This window comes from Strongylocentrotus purpuratus, unplaced genomic scaffold (assembly GCF_000002235.5).
Source record: "Strongylocentrotus purpuratus isolate Spur 01 unplaced genomic scaffold, Spur_5.0 spur5_scaffold_1, whole genome shotgun sequence".
In the NCBI taxonomy this organism is placed as follows: domain Eukaryota; kingdom Metazoa; phylum Echinodermata; class Echinoidea; order Camarodonta; family Strongylocentrotidae; genus Strongylocentrotus; species Strongylocentrotus purpuratus.
The window spans coordinates 53,041,283-53,060,984 of record NW_022145594.1 but is presented as its reverse complement, the minus strand read 5'-3'; the positions used below and the strand labels follow the sequence as shown (position 1 = coordinate 53,060,984).

The 19,702-nt window shown below is 37.2% G+C and overlaps 2 protein-coding genes across 2 annotated transcripts; both read left to right on the top strand.

Annotated features, from left to right (window-relative positions):
* The first annotated feature begins 2,051 nt into the window (after positions 1-2,051).
* LOC100889661 lies at positions 2,052-3,197 on the top strand. The gene is made up of 2 exons (XM_030979017.1): positions 2,052-2,321; positions 2,622-3,197. The coding sequence occupies exons 1-2, from the start codon at positions 2,120-2,122 to the stop codon at positions 2,951-2,953; spliced, it is 534 nt and encodes a 177-aa protein (XP_030834877.1). The 5' UTR covers positions 2,052-2,119; the 3' UTR covers positions 2,954-3,197.
* Positions 3,198-14,829: 11,632 nt separating this feature from the next.
* On the top strand, positions 14,830-19,394 carry LOC115921449. Its single transcript, XM_030978943.1, has 4 exons — positions 14,830-14,970; positions 15,922-16,269; positions 16,753-17,151; positions 19,339-19,394. Exons 1-4 carry the CDS (start codon positions 14,847-14,849, stop codon positions 19,392-19,394), a joined length of 927 nt encoding a protein of 308 aa, XP_030834803.1. The 5' UTR covers positions 14,830-14,846.
* The last annotated feature ends 308 nt before the right edge of the window (positions 19,395-19,702 follow it).

Below are 19,702 nucleotides of genomic sequence, written 5' to 3'. Positions count from 1 at the left end.
CTTTTGCGAGCAATATCGCCATTATTTCTGCTTGGTTTTTGTTGATTTTTGAGTATGTTGTAGCTGAGACTATATGTTATCTAAATGTTCCCTCATTTTTTCAATCAGATGTCAGGATCACGCTCATGATCATCATTATCTTAATGATGATGATCATCATCATCATGGTCTGAAATCTGGATTCTACATTCCTGTCTTTGGCGAGCAATATCGCCATTATTTCTGCTTGGTTTTTGTTGATTTTTGAGTATGTTGTAGCTGAGACTATATGTTATCTAAATGTCCCCTCATTTTTTCAATCAGATGTCAGGATCACGCTCATGAATGATCATCATCGATCACTATCATGATGATCATCATCAATACCATCATGATCATCATCATCATATCATCATCAAAATCATCAGGATCATGATCATGCATGATCATCAACATCATCATCATCATCATTAACATTATCATTATAATCATCATCATCATCATCACCATTACTATCAAGATCATCATCTTCATCATCATTATGATCATCATTGTTTACATGTACATGTCTATATAATTTCTCTCTTAATTTCTCTATATGGGAGATGACTTTTCTCAAATCTGGATTCTACATTCCGTTCTTTTGCGAGTAATATCGCTGTTATTTCCACTTGGTTTTTGTTGATTTTTAAGTATTTTGTAGCTGAGACTATATGCTATCTAAATGCATGTCTCCCTCATTTTTTCAATCAGATGTCAGCATGATCATGATCATCATCAATATATTATATCATCATCATCATCACGGGCGTCTCCAACAATTTTTCTTCTTCCCTTTCTTTTTCTTTTTGACCTTTCACTGTACCATCTCCTTTGAATATTAACACGTATATCGCAAATAATGTAATAAACAACCATATTTACTTTATTATTACCCTATTATCACTTGATCCATTACTTTTTGCGTGTAATCCTTATGGGAGATGACTTTGTCTCAAAATCTCTACATTCTTGTCTTTTGCGAGCAATATCGCCTTTATTTTGGCTTGATTTTTGTTGATTTTTGAGTATGTTGAAGCTGAGACTATATACTATCTAAATGTTCTCTCATTTTTTTCAGTCTGTCATCATGGTCTAGCTGTTGATGATAATCATCAACATCATCATGATCATCATCATCATCATCGATCGTCATCATCATCACTATCAAGATCATCATCATCATGATCATCATGATGATGATCATTCTTTACATGTCTATATAACTTCTCCCTTTCTCAATATACAAAATATTATAATCTATCATAAGACTTGAAAACAGACCACCTTAATCGTCCTCGTGACGATTTAAAATCTAGTTATTTTTGTTGTTTGATTTCATTTCTAACTATAATTTAACCATTTTGACCCCAAAATAAACACCTAAACTACAAACAAGACCAAATAAGTTTTATCTCTTTTTTGGAGAAATCACAAAAATTTGTGATTTTCGGGCTGACATGCAAAGACAAAATGTCACGTGACTTTGTAACGGTAGGTCCGATTTTCAAAAAATTTGTTTCAAAAGATGCGCAAGACTCGAAGAAAAATAGTCATAAAATTTCAGTGCAATTTTTTTATTGCGTTAAAAAATTATCGCGAAAAATTAAGATGGGGGATGGGGCTTCTAAAGCCCCCCCCCCCCCCCCGGGGCTATATAGGGTTAACTCATAGCCTGCCATAAGGCTGCATGCACGCTATATATACTGCTTTGTCCATGCGAGAGAGCTATCGCTTGAATGCCATGTGCGTGCAATGCAGCATTCGTTATAGCAGTTATTGTTCATGCTCAATGGACTGTGCTGTGTGTTTTGCACTTGCTATTCATAGAACCATGGCGTTAATCAGATCATCTCCAAAACAACATGCCGATATCATCTTAATTTATCTAGCATGTAAACAAACATAGGGCCATGAAATTTCCAGAAAATTTGTTTTCGACTCTGTTTCAATAATAGACAACATAACATTATCTGCTTTAGTTTTCATCATGTTTTGTAAGTTCATTTCTTAAACAAAGCTATACGTTTATATTACCAAAGGTTACGAAGTAAGCCTCAGCGAACTTAGCAACATCACCTCACCATTGCAGAAGAAGGAAATGGAAAGATTGTTGGACCATCTTCAGGCCGACAAAGCCGGCAGATCAGTTAGGCGAGGAACAAAGGAACCATACGACAATTTGAAGCTGATAATGGTGTGGAAAAATCAGTTTAGGACAGAGCCCTTTCACTACAGACTCAAGTTAGCTGTTGGTCTTAAAGCTATTCAGCAACCTAAGATTGCTTATGATGTTCTGGCAGGTAAGGAACACTCAGAATTCAAAATTAATCATTGTAGAAATTGAAATATATTGCTAAATAATTTTACATACCAAATGAAACTTGTACAGGAAAACAAAGCAATCATGATCATTTATCTTCAATCTTTGCTGTAGCACTGTTCACTTGAGAGATTCTTCATTATGGAGTAGCCCTAGCTGTTAAGGTCCTATAGTAAGCATATCATATATTACATAATAGACAGAATGAAGTTTGTTATTACAAACTCAGAAAAGGGGGCCTTTTAATATATTATATGTGCTATTTTTGTTTCCATTATAGGTAAATATCGGACATCGAATGTCAATTCCGATGTTGTAGAACGTATTTGCAACAGTCTTGATGTTGATCCGCTGAAAAGACTCTGTGGTGAAATTGGACGGTATGACCTGATGCAGGAGAATCACAGCAATTCAGCAAAAGGTGTAGGGGTATGGGTATCAAACTGGCTTGAACGATTCAACAAAACCCCTGCGAGGACAACACTACCCAACATGACCATCGACAAGTTCACCTCTCGAAGACTTAAAAATGACAAGATCTTCAGGGCCGGATCTTTTGAACTTGCTGAAGAAATCATGCTAGTCGAGTATCCCAGATTCCCTTCTGATTAGTATACAATGCCCTCTAACTCCAGCGCCTTTGACTAGGCAACTAGATATTGGCGCTTTATAAATTTCTGGATTGGATTAGATTGGAACTAAAGTGCTCTCTTATGTTACAATAACATAATAATATTAAAGAAAGAAAAAAAATTATCTCGAGATACGATTGATTTGTTTCGATTTATGCTTATTGAGAATTGACATATTAAAGCTTAGGTTTATAGGGATTGCATGGGTAACTTTGCCTCAGATTCTGAATCAAAATCCTGGATTTAGCTCATGCTGTAATGATAATTATATACCTTTAGGTCAGTTAGGAACCCCATGACTTTTAAAAGCCGATCACCTGTCTGATTATCAAGATATGATTGGAAATCGAATCAAATTTTGCGTTTTCCAAATGGTTTTCATATACTACAGGCCTGATAAAAACCTGATTTAAATCGGCTTCCTGATTTTTTTTTTTTTTTCCGATTTTTTTCCCGATTTTTTTTTTCTTCCCGATTAAAAAAAAAAATTAAAAAATCCAGACTTTTTTCTTTTTTTTCTTCCCTATTTTATCCAGATTTTCTCAATTTCCCCCTAATCTTCTCTATTCTTTCCTATTTTTCCCTCTATTTTTCCCAATTTTCTTACACGAAAGGGGGGAATGTTGTTAGATGCCATTTTTTCCCTGTGAATCCTCTTCTTTTTTTTACTCAAGGGGGGCGTGGTTGAGGGGATAACAAAAAACCTAATTTTTTTTTAGTGCTCACTATCACCCCTGACAGGCCTGATAAAAACCCGATTTTTTTTTATTTTTCCCGATTTTTTCCCGATTTTTGTTTTTTCTTCCCGATTTAAAAAAAAAAAAAAAAATCCAGATTTTTTTTTTTTTTTTTTTTTTAACAATTATTTTTTTCTTTCCGATTTTATCCTGACTTTTCCCGATTTCCCTCTTATTTTCTCTCTTCTTCCCTATTTTGCCCTATTTTTTCCCAATTTTGTCCCAATTTTCTTACTTGAAAGGGGGGAATGTTGTGAGATGACATTTTTTCCCCGCAAATCCTCTTTTTTTTTTACTCAAGGGGGGCGTGGTTGAGGGGAAAACAAAAAACCTATTTTTTTTTTGGTGCTCACTATCACCCCTGAGAGTAATATAGAACTTAATCGTTTCAATTTGTTTAAGATAGTTTCAAACTCTTTATAGTGTATACATTCCGTATTCATACATTAAGGACCAAGGGTATTTGTTTTTAATTTCAAGTATTTTGTCTTTTGGAGAGTAACATACCGGTAGTCCTTAATCCTTTCAATTTGTTTAAGGTAGATTCAAACTCTATATTGTGTATACATTCCGTATTCATACATTAAGGACCAAGGGTATTTGTTTTTAATTTCAGGTATTTCTGATAATTTGTAATTCAATGTTTATAGTTTCCTAATTCTGGTTGGGTTTTCTGCCTGAAACAGTAATCATGATATACTAAAATCTTAGATATCTTTGGTAACATATAGCAACAAAAAAAAGGATCTTGAACGTATGGTAATAGTACATGTGTGAATTTTCTTAACCTATGCAACATCATTGTCTTTTGGAGAGTAACATAGTCCTAGTTTCAATTTGTTTAAGGTAGTTTCAAACTCTCTATATTGTATATACTCCGTATTCATACATGTGGGGCCAAGGGTATTTGTTTTTAATTTTAAGTATTTTGTCTTTTGGAGAGTAACATAGTCCTAGTTTCAATTTGTTTAAGGTAGTTTCAAACTCTCTATATTGTATATATTCCGTATTCATGTGGGGCCAAGCGTATTTGTTTTTTATTTCAATTATTTTGTCTTTTGGAGAGTAACATAGTCCTTAATCGTTTCAATTTGTTTAACCCTACGTTAACTGGGGGGGGGGGGGTCAATTTGACCCCCCCCCCCTGAAGAAATTTCGCGACTACTCCGAAACCGCGGCAGATATAAAATTTTCCTTTCATGACTTTTTACTTTCGAGTCTTACGCATCTTTTAAAACGATTTTTTGAAAATCAAATCTACGGTTACAAGGTCACGTGACCTTTTGTCTTTGCATGTCAGCCCGAAAATCGCTCATTTTCTTGATTTGTGTACAAAACATATGTAAAAGTCATTTTTCCTAAAAATAGATAAAACGTTGGTTATTCAGTCTTGTTTAAAGTTTAGATGTTTGTTTTGGGGTCAAAATAGTTAAATTGTAGTTATAAATGAAATAAAACAACAAAAACAATAAAATACATAAGTTAAAAAAACAATGAAATACATAAGAAATTATAAAAACAAGAGATAACATAAGGAATAACCTGGCTCTTCCAATTTTTTGTGTTGTATTATTATTCCAAATGGTCTAATAAATATATGTAGTGAAAAAGAATACGTAAACATGAATAATCTATGATTTATGGGCAGAAATGTGAATTTGATGACCTTATTTGCATAAATTACCATAAATATGCAAATGAGTGAATTTTTCAAAAATTTGAAATTACCATAGTATTCTACACACTTCACTTGACATGCATGCGAATTTTTGCGGCGATCGGCGGTGAAATGGCCGAGATCTTGGGGGGGGGGGGGGGGGGGGGTCAAATTGACCCCCCCCCCCCCCCAGTAAAAACCTGGTCTGAAATAGCCCAGTTAAAATAGGGTTAAGGTAGTTTCATACTCTCTATATTGTATATATTCCGTATTCATACATGTGGGGCCAAGCGTATTTGTTTTTTATTTCAATTATTTTGTCTTTTGGAGAGTAATATAGTCCTTAATGGTTCAATTTGTTTAAGGTAGTTTCAATCTCTCTATATTGTATATATTCTGTATTCATACATGTGGGGCCAAGGGTATTTGTTTTTTATTTCAAGTATTTTGTCTTTTGGAGAGTAACATAGTCCTTAATCCTTTCAATTTGTTTAAGGTAGTTTCAAACTCTCTATATTGTATATATTCTGTATTCATACATGTGGGGCCAAGCGTATTTGTTTTTTATTTCAAGTATTTTGTCTTTTGGAGAGTAAAAATAGGCCTTAATTTATCGGTTCAATTTGTTTAAGATAGTTTCAATCTCTCTATATTATATTCCATATTCGTACATTTAGGACCAAGGGTATTGTTTTTAATTTCAAGAATTTTTGATAATTTGTAATTGACTGTTTATAGTTTCGAGCGAAAGTTTAGTACGCGCTTTGTTCAAGTTGATAGCGGTCTATTTGACATTTGACCTTTACCCAGCTTCTTGTCCTGAATATATATATATATGTATATATATATTTGAAATCATACTATATTGTTATTTAAATACTCATTCTAATTTTATTGAACAACTTTCTCGATATAGATGAATGCTGCATTACATTTATATTAAAGGGGAAAACGGAATAGAGACAGTCATTTTGATTTTTACGGTTTAATTTCATCTCATCCAATACGTTTATTTTTATGCTTAATTTCAATTTTTGTAGTAGAAATGTTTGTATAGCAATAATTGTTAAATACTTTCTCAACTCTTTAGCTCAAACAACTTCCATTTTTTCTTCTCCATTCTCTCCTTCCCACCGTATTGGTCTTTCAACATGGAAGTGTATTATTACATTAAACATAACTTTGTTTTGCAATTTCGATTTCATCTTACCAATGCTAAATAATTTCTGCAAAGGTTGACTTACAATATGTATTTTAGTTTTGTATATGCTTTTATCTCTCTATATTTTTAACTTGTTTGTAAATTGAACATTTTCAGTCTACGAGCTGTTTGTTTGATGTGATTTTTCAATGAACCAAACCAATTCAATACAATTTAATTAAGGGAGCAAGGTTATAAATCTAAGCTCTGTTTAAATTTTGATATTTAAAAAAAATACGATGAGATTAATATGTGGATGAGGTGACGTGTTATTGTTAGTATAATCTTGATGGGTATAATGATGTTAAAGCGAGCAATATCTACTCATGAAGAGTATTTTTAAGTCTTGAAAGTTCATGCAAGATGTTATGTAATATTAACAAATTAGTCAAATGTGAATGTCAAAGCTTTTTTTTATTCATTATCACCTTGACCATTATGTATTGTTTGATAACAGTCTCTATCACCATCAAAGCTATCGTGGAATATGACATCACAAGACACACAATGCTGCTATTTATTTTATGTATAGGTAATCTTCTAAAATTATTATTATTACTATTGTGAACTTTAATAGATTTTTAAAATGTAAATGATATATAGTGATTGATTTTAAATAGCTACACATAAATAATGTTAAATGTTACCAATACTGTTTGAATGAATAATTGTAACAAATGAAATATAATGTTATGCAATGGAGCTCATATATATGTAAACATGCACAATTCAGCATTTTGGCTGCGAGGCATTGTTTTTTTAATAAAACCATTATTGAATCTTCTAAAATTATTCGGTTTTGCATCTCCATAAAACAAAATTATAACATTTTTATATGTTTTCAATTTGCGGCACTGGGCAAATGATCAGCGTAACATGGAAACCCTTGACAATGTTCATTTTACATTGATCAATTTAAACATTTTCTCATTGGTTTCGATTTGGAGGCGTTTCATAAATTTCGTTGTTCTTCATGCTATATACCTTAAAGAGCTTCTAATGAAGAAAAAAGAGTTAGATCAATGCTGTTTACATGACTGTATTTACTGTAATATGTCACATTTACTCGTTGTTTAAAATCAGTTTTGTTTGAATGTGATTTTGCCGTTCTTCAGTGTGAACTTTTTGAAAGTTAAATAAAAGAAATGAATATGTGCCTAATATGTCAACGAAATGCACGAGTCATTTCTTCATCTTGCTAATACATACATGTAGGTTTATGTTATAAATCTAGGATGCGAAATCTAATGTGCTTAGATTAGCAAGTGTGCGCTTGTAAAAATGACGCCTGGCTGGAATATTCCCCAGGGAGTGGAGAATGTGTATGCATTGTGTGCGGGTAAGCCTGAATCCGATGACTGGGGTATTAATATGATTGCAGGGTCCTTAGGGAGAACAGTATGAATACTGATGAGGCTACCCTGGGTAAACAAGACATATTACTATTATTATTATTATTATTATTATTATTATTATAAATAATGGTAGTCGATCCGTAGACTATACACAATAGAGATTTACTCTGATCTCCATGACCCATTTACTTGTAATTAGTATGTAACGTACAAAACCTAGAAACTTCAGTCAAGTGGTTGAAAGACTAAAGTCCATCCTGATATTAAAGATGGTTTGTCCCTTTGGCAGTACAAACCTGAAGTATTCAGATATTGAAGGGGTCTTTTATAAGGAACGTCGCACCGAATGGAACACATGGAAACTTGTTTTCAACGAATACATTTTAAATGTCTAAGGCCACTACAAAAAATACACATTATAGCGTCCCCGCCCGCTTCCTTTTTGGGGGCCGCCTCCTATTTAAAAATTTTTTTTTTTTTAAATAATTTTGTTTTCTTCAATACTTCCAAGGAATGACAGGCTTTATTATCATCGAAATGAATTCAAGCATGGAGTACTATTTGATATGACACGGACCTTAATTCAAAGTAACTTAAGTTACAACACAACGCGTCTTAGACTTCAAGTATTCCTTATATTAGTCACTGTCAAATAAAGGGCTTAGTATAAGTGAAATTGACGATATTTCAAACGTTTTGGAAAATTTTGGAATGTTTTCCATCAGCTTCAAGTTAGTCAAAATATTGGATGCACAATAATGACATTAAGGTAGTCATGAAAAACACCTTAAAAAATGATATGCCTTTCATTCTATATCCTGATTATCATAGTCATGATGGCCTGTGCTAAAACTTATTAGTGAGTACTTCTATGAAACTTATCAATATCTTTATCTTGAAAAAAGATATTTAAAGATAGATATAAGTTGACCATCATGATTTTGGACATTCGATATTCAATTCGGGAAAAATGAATACACAGGAATGCGATTGATAACACTTCAATTTTCATCTAGGCATCTACAAAATGCAGAACTAGTATGGTACGATTGTAATAATAAAAAAAAAAACGTGTGTGCCATCGTACGTGCCTCTTGATCTGAAATAATAATATTTATGAGTAAAAGGTATTATATCCCTTATCGTAAGATCGTTGCATTAGGTGTGTACACAAAAAGAAAAAGAATAGTTTTACTATAAAAGACGTATAGTCAGGGGCGAAAAAGGAATTTAGACAAGAATTAAGAGTCGAAAACAGTACAACGAATCTTCTTCTTTCTCTAATGATTTAATGAAACGTCGAAGCTTCTTCGCTTCGCGCGGGAGGGGGGGGGGTGAATTTAGAGAAGGATTAAGAGTCGAGAACGGTACAACGAATCGTCTTCTTTCTCTAATAATTTAATGAAACTTTATAGCTTCTGCGCTTTGCGCGGGAGGGGCGAAACAAGAATTAGAGTCGGGAACGGTATACAACGAATTGTCATTTTTCTCTAATAATTTAATGAAGTGCCAAAGCTTCCGCGCTTCGCGCGGGAGGATGGTAATCGGTGGCCTCTATATACGACCCCCCCCCCCCACCCCCTCACTGAATAGGTCTATATAGCGACGCCCCTGGTAACAACAAAGTTTATACTACTGAAGTGAAGTACCAGACCACCCTCTTTGTGCATTGTGCAGCAATGAAGCACAGCGTCTCGCGACGTGACAGATCACTTTTCTCTAACTTCTAACCAATCAGAAGGCCTCGTTTTTTTTCCACGAAGTGCCGGTGGACATTAATGCGCCAAATGTGGTTCTCAAATTGCAAAAGATCCCTTCTCTTGGAGGCAATTTTACGTCATATTATTCCAGGAAGTGCCTGAAAATGCTCCTTATGTGGTTTTAAAGTTGCAAATATTTCCTACAAAATGATTAGATGCATTGCATATGCTTTTGCAGAAGCAAAGTCACACACACCCACACACGCGCGCACAATGCTAGCTGATATTTTGCATTTGATATTTGTTATGCGTGGCATAATTAATTTTGTTAGGGATGATATTTAGATCTGCAAAGACCGATTTAATACCAAATCCCAATTGTTTTATTCAAACATCACATAAGCAACTTTGGCTCAAGTCGATTTTGACACTCTCGTAAACAATGCCTTTTGTTCATCGAAGCGTGAACACATAGGCCCTACCAAACAAAAATAATACTAAATGAATGATCTCGGATAAAACATTCTTTCATAAGATGAATAATAATTTACTATTCATAGTCGATTTTTAAAATAATTAGCAATTGTCTAGGTATAAAGCTTTTGTTTGACTCGCACTGTATAGGGGCCTATAGTACGTTCCGCGGAGCTTCACTGCACTAAATAGGCATGCTTCAGATGTGTTAGTTGTCCAAGAAAAAAGTTGGGGACGCGATTATTTTTGTCCGTACCACTAACGTGTCACATCGGCAAATTTTATTCCGCAGAGCGACTTGGTCAAAGACTACTCTCGAAAATCCCTCTCACTGTACTGGTAGTTCCTGGGTTTCAATATTACCTTAAAAAGCTACTGCGCATGCGCTGTATGCGTGATCTACTTTTGTACAGGATACAGAGCTTGCCAAAGAAAGAGATATCTTCCAAATTTTCCTTCATCTTTCTCTCCTTTCTTCAATATTGTTTCATTCTTTCTTTCTTTCTATCTTTCTCAATTTGTTTGTTTGTTAGTGTGTTTGTTTGTTTGTTTCTTCCTTTCTAGTTCTTCTTTCCTTTTCTGCAATGCCATATGCGAGAAAAAACTAATTGCAAGCATAGTCACTTCATGACGGTTTTATACTTCAAATCGTCATCAACTCCCCCTTATACTAGGCATTTGATTCCCTCCCCTTCAACCCACCTCTATTCACTTTTCAAACATACCTTTATATCGCGTTTTTTTAAAAATTATTTCAAAACATATTTTATATTGCTTTTTTTATTATTTGAAGGTAATATTGAGACCCAGGAACTATCCCCTACCCACTGTACTCTACCAACAACTTTGACAATAACACTTAACCTCAATCTAGGCTTTTGCGTTTTCTTTTTTTCGTAAGAGGCGGCAGAAAAACTTTACGAACATATAAATGATTACTCCTGTAGAAGTCCTAAATTATTCCTTACTCCTCCCTAAAGAAAGGGTCTGAGATTGTTATTTACCCTTATTTAACGAATGGGATGATTTAGCACTACAAAATAATGATTGTGAGAGTACAGAATACCCTGATAGTACCAACCACTCAAAACAGTTCTCTATCAATATATGGCGCTAAAGATGTTATTTCGGAGTTCTAAGTTGTGCGTAAATTATCTCAAGCGACAAGACTGTATATTGAAACAAATAGGGCCGAATTGACGCATTATGCGTTTCAGACCAAGATTCAGACGCACCTTGGTCTGAAACGCGATGACAATTATTACCACCCGTGGACAATTACCCTCTAGGATGATTAGCCCCCCCCCCCCCCCATGGACAACCAAGGCCACCACATGTACACCTGAAGGGACATAGAAACGGCCCCGCCCCCCCCCCTTTCGCGGGCTTTTCCTGCCTTGGAGAGTGAGACCCCCGTAAATCTGGAACACTGCTCAATGTAACCCCCTATCTATTCAATGCTCATGATATTTTGTAACCCCCTTTCAAACAAATTCAAGAATCCAAAGAGAGGGAGAGAAAAACAAAACAACCTTTTTAAAGAAATCTTCGGGTGAAAAGTCAAATACACCCCCCTTTTTTTTTTACAATTCTCGGGCCGGACTTTGTCGCGCGAAAAGTACCCCTCTACTAGAAATTTGGGGAACACGAATGTGGTCCCTCCAACCCCGGGATAGGGGGGGGGGCGGGCTCTACCTGATCGTAAATACTTTAGCCTCCCCCTATAGGCCTACCAACTTAACCACTTTGAAAAACGTTCAGCGGGGCCTGCATGTAAGAGTGGTGGTGATGCGGGTTTTCTGCCCCCCCTCAAACGTTTTTGCTTATTACGCCACTGTTGGTCACTCACGTTTTAATATTTTGCTTGCATGATTCGAAATTTGGACCCCCCCCCCCCAGGCGCGGATCCAGGATTTCTTAGGGGAGGGGGCCCAACTTTTTTTTTTTTGCTCCCGAAAATTTGAAAAACGCGCCGGCAAAAATTCGTTCAGTGGGGGGGGGGGGGGGGGGGGGGGGGGGGGGGGGGGGGGGGGGGGGGGGGGGGGGGGGGGGGGGGGGGGGGGTAGTGAGCACATTTTTTTTTTTTTGATCCTCAAAAAAAATTTCGATTTGCACCCCCCCCCCCCCCCCTTAAGCGCCAGGGGGGGCCCCAACCCCCCAAAAAGGTAAAAATTACGTGATTTTACATTATTTTTTTCTCAAGGGGGGGGGGGGCCCGGGCCCCCCGGGCCCCCCCCCTGGATCCGCCACTGTCCCCCCCCCCCCCACCTCCTAAGAAATCCTGGATCCGCGTCTGACAGTAGGCCAACATGCATGCATAAACTTATATTACATATTAATCATGTTAATGTTTTGATTTAAATTGTTACAAAAACTCTTTTTAGTGAGCATTTTTTTTGATGGATTTGCCCCTGGAAATTTGAAAATCGCGCAGACCAGGGGGGGGGGGGGGGGGGGGTCCGGGCCCCCCCCCCTTGAGAAAAAAATCATGTAAAATCACGTGATTTTTACCTTTTTTTTGGGGTTGGGCCCCCCCCCCCCCCCTGGCGCTCAAGGGGGGGGGGATGCAAATCGAAATTTTTTAGAGGATCAAAAAAAAAAAAAATGTGCTCACTACCCCCCCCCCCCCCCCCCCCCCCCCCCCCACTGAACGACTTTTCGGCCGGCGCGATTTTCAAATTTTCGGGAGCAAAAAAAAAAAAAGTTGGGCCCCCTCCCCTAAGAAATCCTGGATCCGCGCCTGGGGTAGTGTCAGCACTAACTACAAAATATATATATATATATATATATATATATACATATATATATATATATATATAAAACATTTTTTTTAATTTTTTTAAAATAATAATTATTTGTTTATTTTTTAAGGACAGAGGGCCCGGGCCCGTCGTTCCCCCCCCCCCCCCCCCCCCCCCCCGTGGATCCGCGCCTCTGTGTGTGTGTGTGGTGGTGGTGGTGGTGGTGGTGGTGGGGGGGGGGGGGTCCGTATAAAGCTCATGTGCTAATTCTTAATTTCCATTTTCAATGTCAATGATAAACAAAGAGAGTTAAGATAAGGAAAGAGAGTTATATTTAGGTCGCAAAGTAATAGTTAAACGCCCTTGCACATCACACATGTTGAATTTATTTTCATGTTCCGGTATACACAAATACACTTTGGGCGACCTTCCACGCAAGCCGCCGTAAGTGGCGCTACAGTTGGGGCAGCTGGGGGGCTTCTGGATAGCACCTGAATGGGAAAGTTGAATGAGCGAGAGCTCGTTCATACTTAGGCCCGCATCTACTGGCGGTGTGGTGAGAGTGCCTCCGTACCGTAAGATCGAACTCACAACTCTGCTCCAGCTAGCTAAAATTCCTTGAATTATTTATATTCTAACTCTAAATCATTCCGTCTCTCACTCTCTTCAATTCAATAAAATCATCTGCATGTTAACATACACGATAATGAATATGTGGGGCACCGTTACAACGGCGTCTCCCAAACTTCGATTGCCGAAAACGCACGCAAAACTCGCCAATGACGGACATCATCTACCCATTCATCCATCGTAAATGAAATAAATTTAGACAAAATGAAGTTGAAATGTCCGAGAGCGGCAAGGAATAATAAGTGGTTTGTCTGTGAGAAAGCAATGATCGTTGCATGCAAGATGAAAGCGCAAGCTGATAGAAGCCCCCCAGCGTGTAATGATAAACGTAGAGGGCTCACATCCATGAAAATTCGCCCGTATCGGTGTATAGGACAGCTGAAGAAATTAGTACTCTTCTTAAGGATAATAATGTCATATTTTGCTCGTCTATATACATGTAAATCTGAACAATCCAATCATATGTCGCCCATAAAAAGAAATGTTACAACCCGAAGTGGTAGGTTAATTAAGCAACCAACAATTCTTGATCTGTAGTACAGTCTTTCTTTAGGTCAAGTATAGTTTTGATGGTTTGTTTGTTCTTTTGTTCATTTTTTTTTGTTTTTTTTTTGTTAGTATACTTTTTGTTTTGTTTGTCTTATTACATTATATTCCATTATGTTTTTGTTTGTCCAGTGGACGATTATGGCGTATTTTGTTAGTCTGCATATATCTTAACAATCCAATCACAACTCACTTACATGTACAAAAATGAAACTTATAATTTCTTTTTTTAGTTAAGACAATAATGTATTTAAACAAAAAAAAAAATTGTAAAATTATTTTTTGTTTTTATCTTTCTTTTTCTTTGTGTTTGTATTTAGATTGTTCATGTGGTATTTTCCACTTTTCATGTATGCTTGCCATATTGTATAATATTGTATTTATGTTTAGCATAGGCTAGGTTTAGATCATTCCTATTTATCGTTATACTTTTATATTGTTGTTTTGTTGTATTCTGTATTCTTTGTATTATTAAGCTATGTTTGTATTCTTTATTATGTATCATTATCATGACATGTACATGTGTTGTACTCTCATACCCCAGAAGGGGTCAAATGAGTCAATAAATTCTATTCTATTCTATTCTATTCTATTCTAACAAATAAAGATAATAATAAGAATGATAGTAAAGTCCTAATTTTTTGCTATTTTGGGGATTTGGATTTAAATTGATTTTTTTTTTAAATCGTTTTATTCCTGAAAGATTAGCAAATCGGTACGAGACGCAACAGACGCTTGCCCTCTACGGATTAAAATTGACATTCGGGGATTACCCTGTGACGTTATATAATTTCCTGTTGCGTGTACGTGTAGAACTAGAACTCGAAGATGGATGGATGTTGGTGGTCATATATTACCACACGTCACACGACCAATTAAGATGGACCCTCGTATTGGCAGTCTCTGGCTTTTCGCGACATGTTTGGGTATTGTTATGGTATCATGCTACATTTCAGGTAAGAGAATAGAGATTCCACCATTATTGTAAACCAGGGCCGGGCTGTCAACTTTGGAGTTTGGGGAACTGTATAATTGGCCTTGTTGGAGGCACTCCTACTAGTATGTACTAGTCTTTCATATCAGTCGTTTCTTCTTCCTCGGTAAATGCTACTTCATACGACGAAGATTACGCACTGCAGTGTGGTGTGTGTCATGTCCAAAATGTGTGTAGGCCTCAATCCAGGTGCAAAATATATATATATCGTCGGCCGGGTGGCAGAAGGGCGTTAGCGCGCAAGCAACTCGAAAACTACTTTTCGAGTCACTTTTATAAAAGTTTGAGACGATTTAGTGCTAATGCCCTTCTGCCTAGAGTACAGTTTCATTATTGACCTGAAATTCGAGCTAACTCCCTTCTACCAGCCAGGCGACGATATATACAGTGATGTGCTATTAAAACGTGGACAGCTATGTACTGCCATCAGCTGGACGCTTCCTTTGTTTTAGACCGAGTTTTCCGTCTCTTTCGTTCGTTAGCCTCTTATTGGGGTAGGGTCGGCTGGCTCTCTCTTTAGAGACGGAAACCGTCTATACACATTCCCTTGATAACGCCACGGCCATTTCAGGTCGTAGCGTTTTGCCCCCAAAATCCCCCAAAATGTCATTTTACCTCGTGCATGTTATATTGTAAATTAGGCCTAGGCTATAATAATTCAGTTCCACTTACCAACTTGACTGAAATAATCCGTTTAATGGTCCCTTTTAAGGAAATTATGGGTCAAAATCGACATCCATGTTGAAAATCTTGCAAGCCGTGTTAAACTCTCGCTGCCGGAGTCATCTAAATCAATCTCATCCCTTCTAGTCTACGCCGAAGGCAAAATGATTATGAAGGAAAAAACTGTGATAACGCCATTACGAACTCCTTAGAAGTTTAGTCATTAATTGATCCCATATATTTTATTCAGGTGTTGCTTGCGATGTTCCTGATGATGTTGTGTACACTGATTTACATAAAACAGTAAGAATCGGGGACAGAGTTGTCCTGAAATGTCAGTTTCGCGGGACACCTTTAGCTGTCTACTGGAAGAAAGGAGATGACCCTGAAAGATCACCAACCCTCGTCTCATGGATTACAGGAGACCCTGCTACAGGAGTATGTAAAGGTGAAAGGCTGTGTCGGATCATGGAGATGAATGCAGAGTTCTCCTTAATCATCAAAGAAGTCAGCATTGTAGAACAAGGACTATACGTATGCAGGGTAGCGAACTACAAGGGGAGTCAGATACACAACTTTACAGACATCAGTGTGTTTTGTGAGTATATGGCTTAGACATGTTTTTCTAGAATATAATTTTCGAAGTCATAGCAATATTTGTTGATCAATATAGGCTTGATAAATTACCATATGCAGATTCATTGGACCAAAATCGGCCGCCCCTTTCATTCAATCCTACGTGTATCCTTGTACAACATAACGTATATTCCTTTACGTAATTGCTAAACTCCCTCGCACGTTGAGCCTATTCTTAGTTGTTTAACTCTCTTGAAGCGCTGTCTTATCGGATATATTTCAATCCTTTCTAAGATGATTTAAAAACAGGGAAGAAACAATAGAGACAAAATAGGAACCCAGAAAGCCCTCTTCTATGTTATCAGATTCCTTGCATGCAAAGTTAGACAAATATTGTTAGATACTGCAAAAATGTTTTTTAGAAACATGCCTGTTTGTTGCCTGTTTGCAGTACCTCTTTCAAAGAAAAATATTCAATGATTGTCAACATTGTTTCTTTTTATAGCTCCCCCCAAGGAACCCTACCCAATCATCAATGAATGTCAAATGAACTCTCCAAACGACACTGAATCAACTTGTACTATTTCAACGAGTCAATCAGTCGAGATAAGCTGCTCCGCTTCAGGTTACTTTCCAAATATCGAGCTTTACTTTCTACATGGATCCACAAGTCTGCACACAAAAGACATGATTGAAGTTACGAATCTTGACGGGACGAAAAACAAAACCATATACGCCAACGCTACAGCCAGTGAAATCAGCTATGATTGTATCGCGTCTATTCCTGGATCGCAAGAGCGGAGAACAACAACTGTTTTAGTCAACCTACGTACAAGCTCTTCCCCCATGCCTGCTAGATCCAAAATTCCGATTGACAAGACAGATGGAAGTGCAGCTAAAGTTGGTAAGAACCTGTGTATAATACTTCCATTTTATTATTTAAACCATTTATAACAAAATCAGAAAAAGAAAATAGACAGATATTAGACGCTAAAAAAGATTTTCATTGTAAGGTACGTGTTGTACTGTGCTTTAACACTGTTTAAAAGCTCTAGTAGTTTTGTGTGTTGCGAAAATATATGTTTTCCCTATTTTTTTCCTATTTTTTCCCTATTTTCTGGAAAAGCAGACCATTTTTTTCCTAAAGAAAATAGGAAAAAATTGGGCTATTTTTTTCCTATTTTCAAGTACAAACTATTTTTTCCCCATTTTTTTCACCTTCAACTATTGTGGATTATATCCCTCATGTATAGTTGTTTGCATTGCGATTGTACAGAGCACGAAAAAGGTATAGACAAGTACTATCTACCGATCTCAGGTCGAGATAGTACTTATTGTAAAGTAATTTTTTGCTGCTACCCCACTTGCCCACCCTTGAATACGCATAGCAAAGTAGGTTACGCGAAATGTCAAAGTCAATGTCAATGTCAAATGAGCGCGCATCAACTGTATTTCATGTATGCATGTTGCGCTTTGTAAAATCTAGCTGAAGCTAAACTGTCTGCAGAATCAGTTCTTATTATTATGTAAAATTCACTTTAAATAGACCTTATTGTCGATGTGGGATATAAAACAAATATTACCCTCCTTTACTTGGGCAATGGATACAAACTATCATCGCCTCGGTGATCTCGGGGCTACCATCTTCCCTCGCCTTGCGGCTCGGGAAGATAGTAGCCCCAAGATCACCTCGGCGATGATAGTTTGTACCATTACCCTCGTAGTCAATTAATATTTGCTTACTATTTTTTCCTATTTTCGAGTACCAAACTATTTTTTCCCTATTTTTTCATCTTCATCTTTTTCAGACTATTTTTTTCCTATTTTCTCCAAAAAAATATGAAAAAAATAGGATTATTTTTTTTCTCTTTTCAACTTCAAAACTATTTTTTCCCTATTTTTTCAACTTAATTTTTTTCAGACTATTTTTTCCCTATTTTTCACCTTTATCTTTTTCAGACTTCTTTTTACCTATTTGCGAGTACTATTTTCTTCCTATTTTTTGCACTTACATTTTTTATGACATGATACAAATTTGTAAACTATTTTTTGTCTATTTTCTAAACTTGCATATTTTCATTGTTTATGACTGGCATCCTATTCAAAAAGCCCGCTTCTCCTGCCATTATCTCTGTTGTTCATTTTGCGACTTATTGATGGTTTTTAGCTGTGGGGTCACATATTGAATAGTGAGCTCAAAGATAACCATAAATAAACCATGTGTAAAAAGAAAATGTACGAAATTTCAATTTTGTTCCTTTATTAAAGGGGCATGTTCCCCGTATTCCAGAGGGCATTCAAAATACGTACCCGCTGGCGGACGGTGCTCAGGCGCGGATCCAGGGGGGGGCCGAGCGGGCCCCCCCCTGCCCCCCCCCCCCCCCCCCCCCCCCCCGCAAAAAAAAAAAAAAAAAAAAAGAGAGAGAAGAAAGGAAAAGAAGGGAAAGGGAAAGAGGAGAGAAAGAGAAAAAAAAAGAGGAAGAAAAGGGGAAAGAAGGAGATCGGGGGGGGGGGGGCCGAAAGAGCCTTGCCTCCCAGGCTGTTGACCCCCCCCCCCCCCCCCATCAAAAAAATAAGAGAGAAGGAAGGAAAGGGAAAGAAAAAAGGAAAAGAGGAGATACTGGCGTACGGATAGGGGGGGGGGGGGGCTTGGGGGAAATCAAATTCAAACGTGGTTTATTTCTAATTCCACAACGGTGGAATACAAATAATGCTGAAATTACTTAATTTCCGAGATTTTTCCTCACTTTTTAGTAAATTATACGTTTGTATGTGTTTGTTGGAAAATGACAAATTCCTAAATTTACAGCCAGGCAAGAAATATGATTCTTGAGATTCCTACATCCTAAATTTACAGCCAGGCAAGAAATATGATTCTTGAGATTCCTACATGTCAGGGCCCGAGGTACGGCAGGGATCGGGAGCCTCGAGCTCCCTCCCCCCCCCCCTACACTTTTTTGAAAAATATATTAAAGAGAAATAAAATAGAAAGAGAGCAAGAAAGAGAGAATAGTTAACTGCCCGTGTTAAAAAATAATGAGGCATCAAAATATGCTCATCTGAACTGGATTAAATGCCTAAAACCCCTAAGCTTCCGGGGGCTCTGCCCCCATGGACTCCACCTATTGGCCCTACGGGGGCCCATAGATGCTTATCTGACGGTAATTTAATGCCTAAAACCCCTGATTTTGGGGGGCTCTGCCCCTGTACCCCACGCCAATAGTGTCCTGCCAGTGTCACAAAATAATAAGGTATACAAAAAATTGCTCGTCGGACCTTAGTTAAACGACTAAAACCCCTGAGCTTCCGGGGCCGGCTCCGCCGTCTCGACCCCACCAGGGGCCCTAAGGCGGGCCCCTGAATGCTTATCTGACCGCAAGTTATTGCTTTAAACCCCTGAGCTTGCGGGGTCGGACAAGGTATCAAAATGTGTTTATCGGACCGCAGGCACGTAG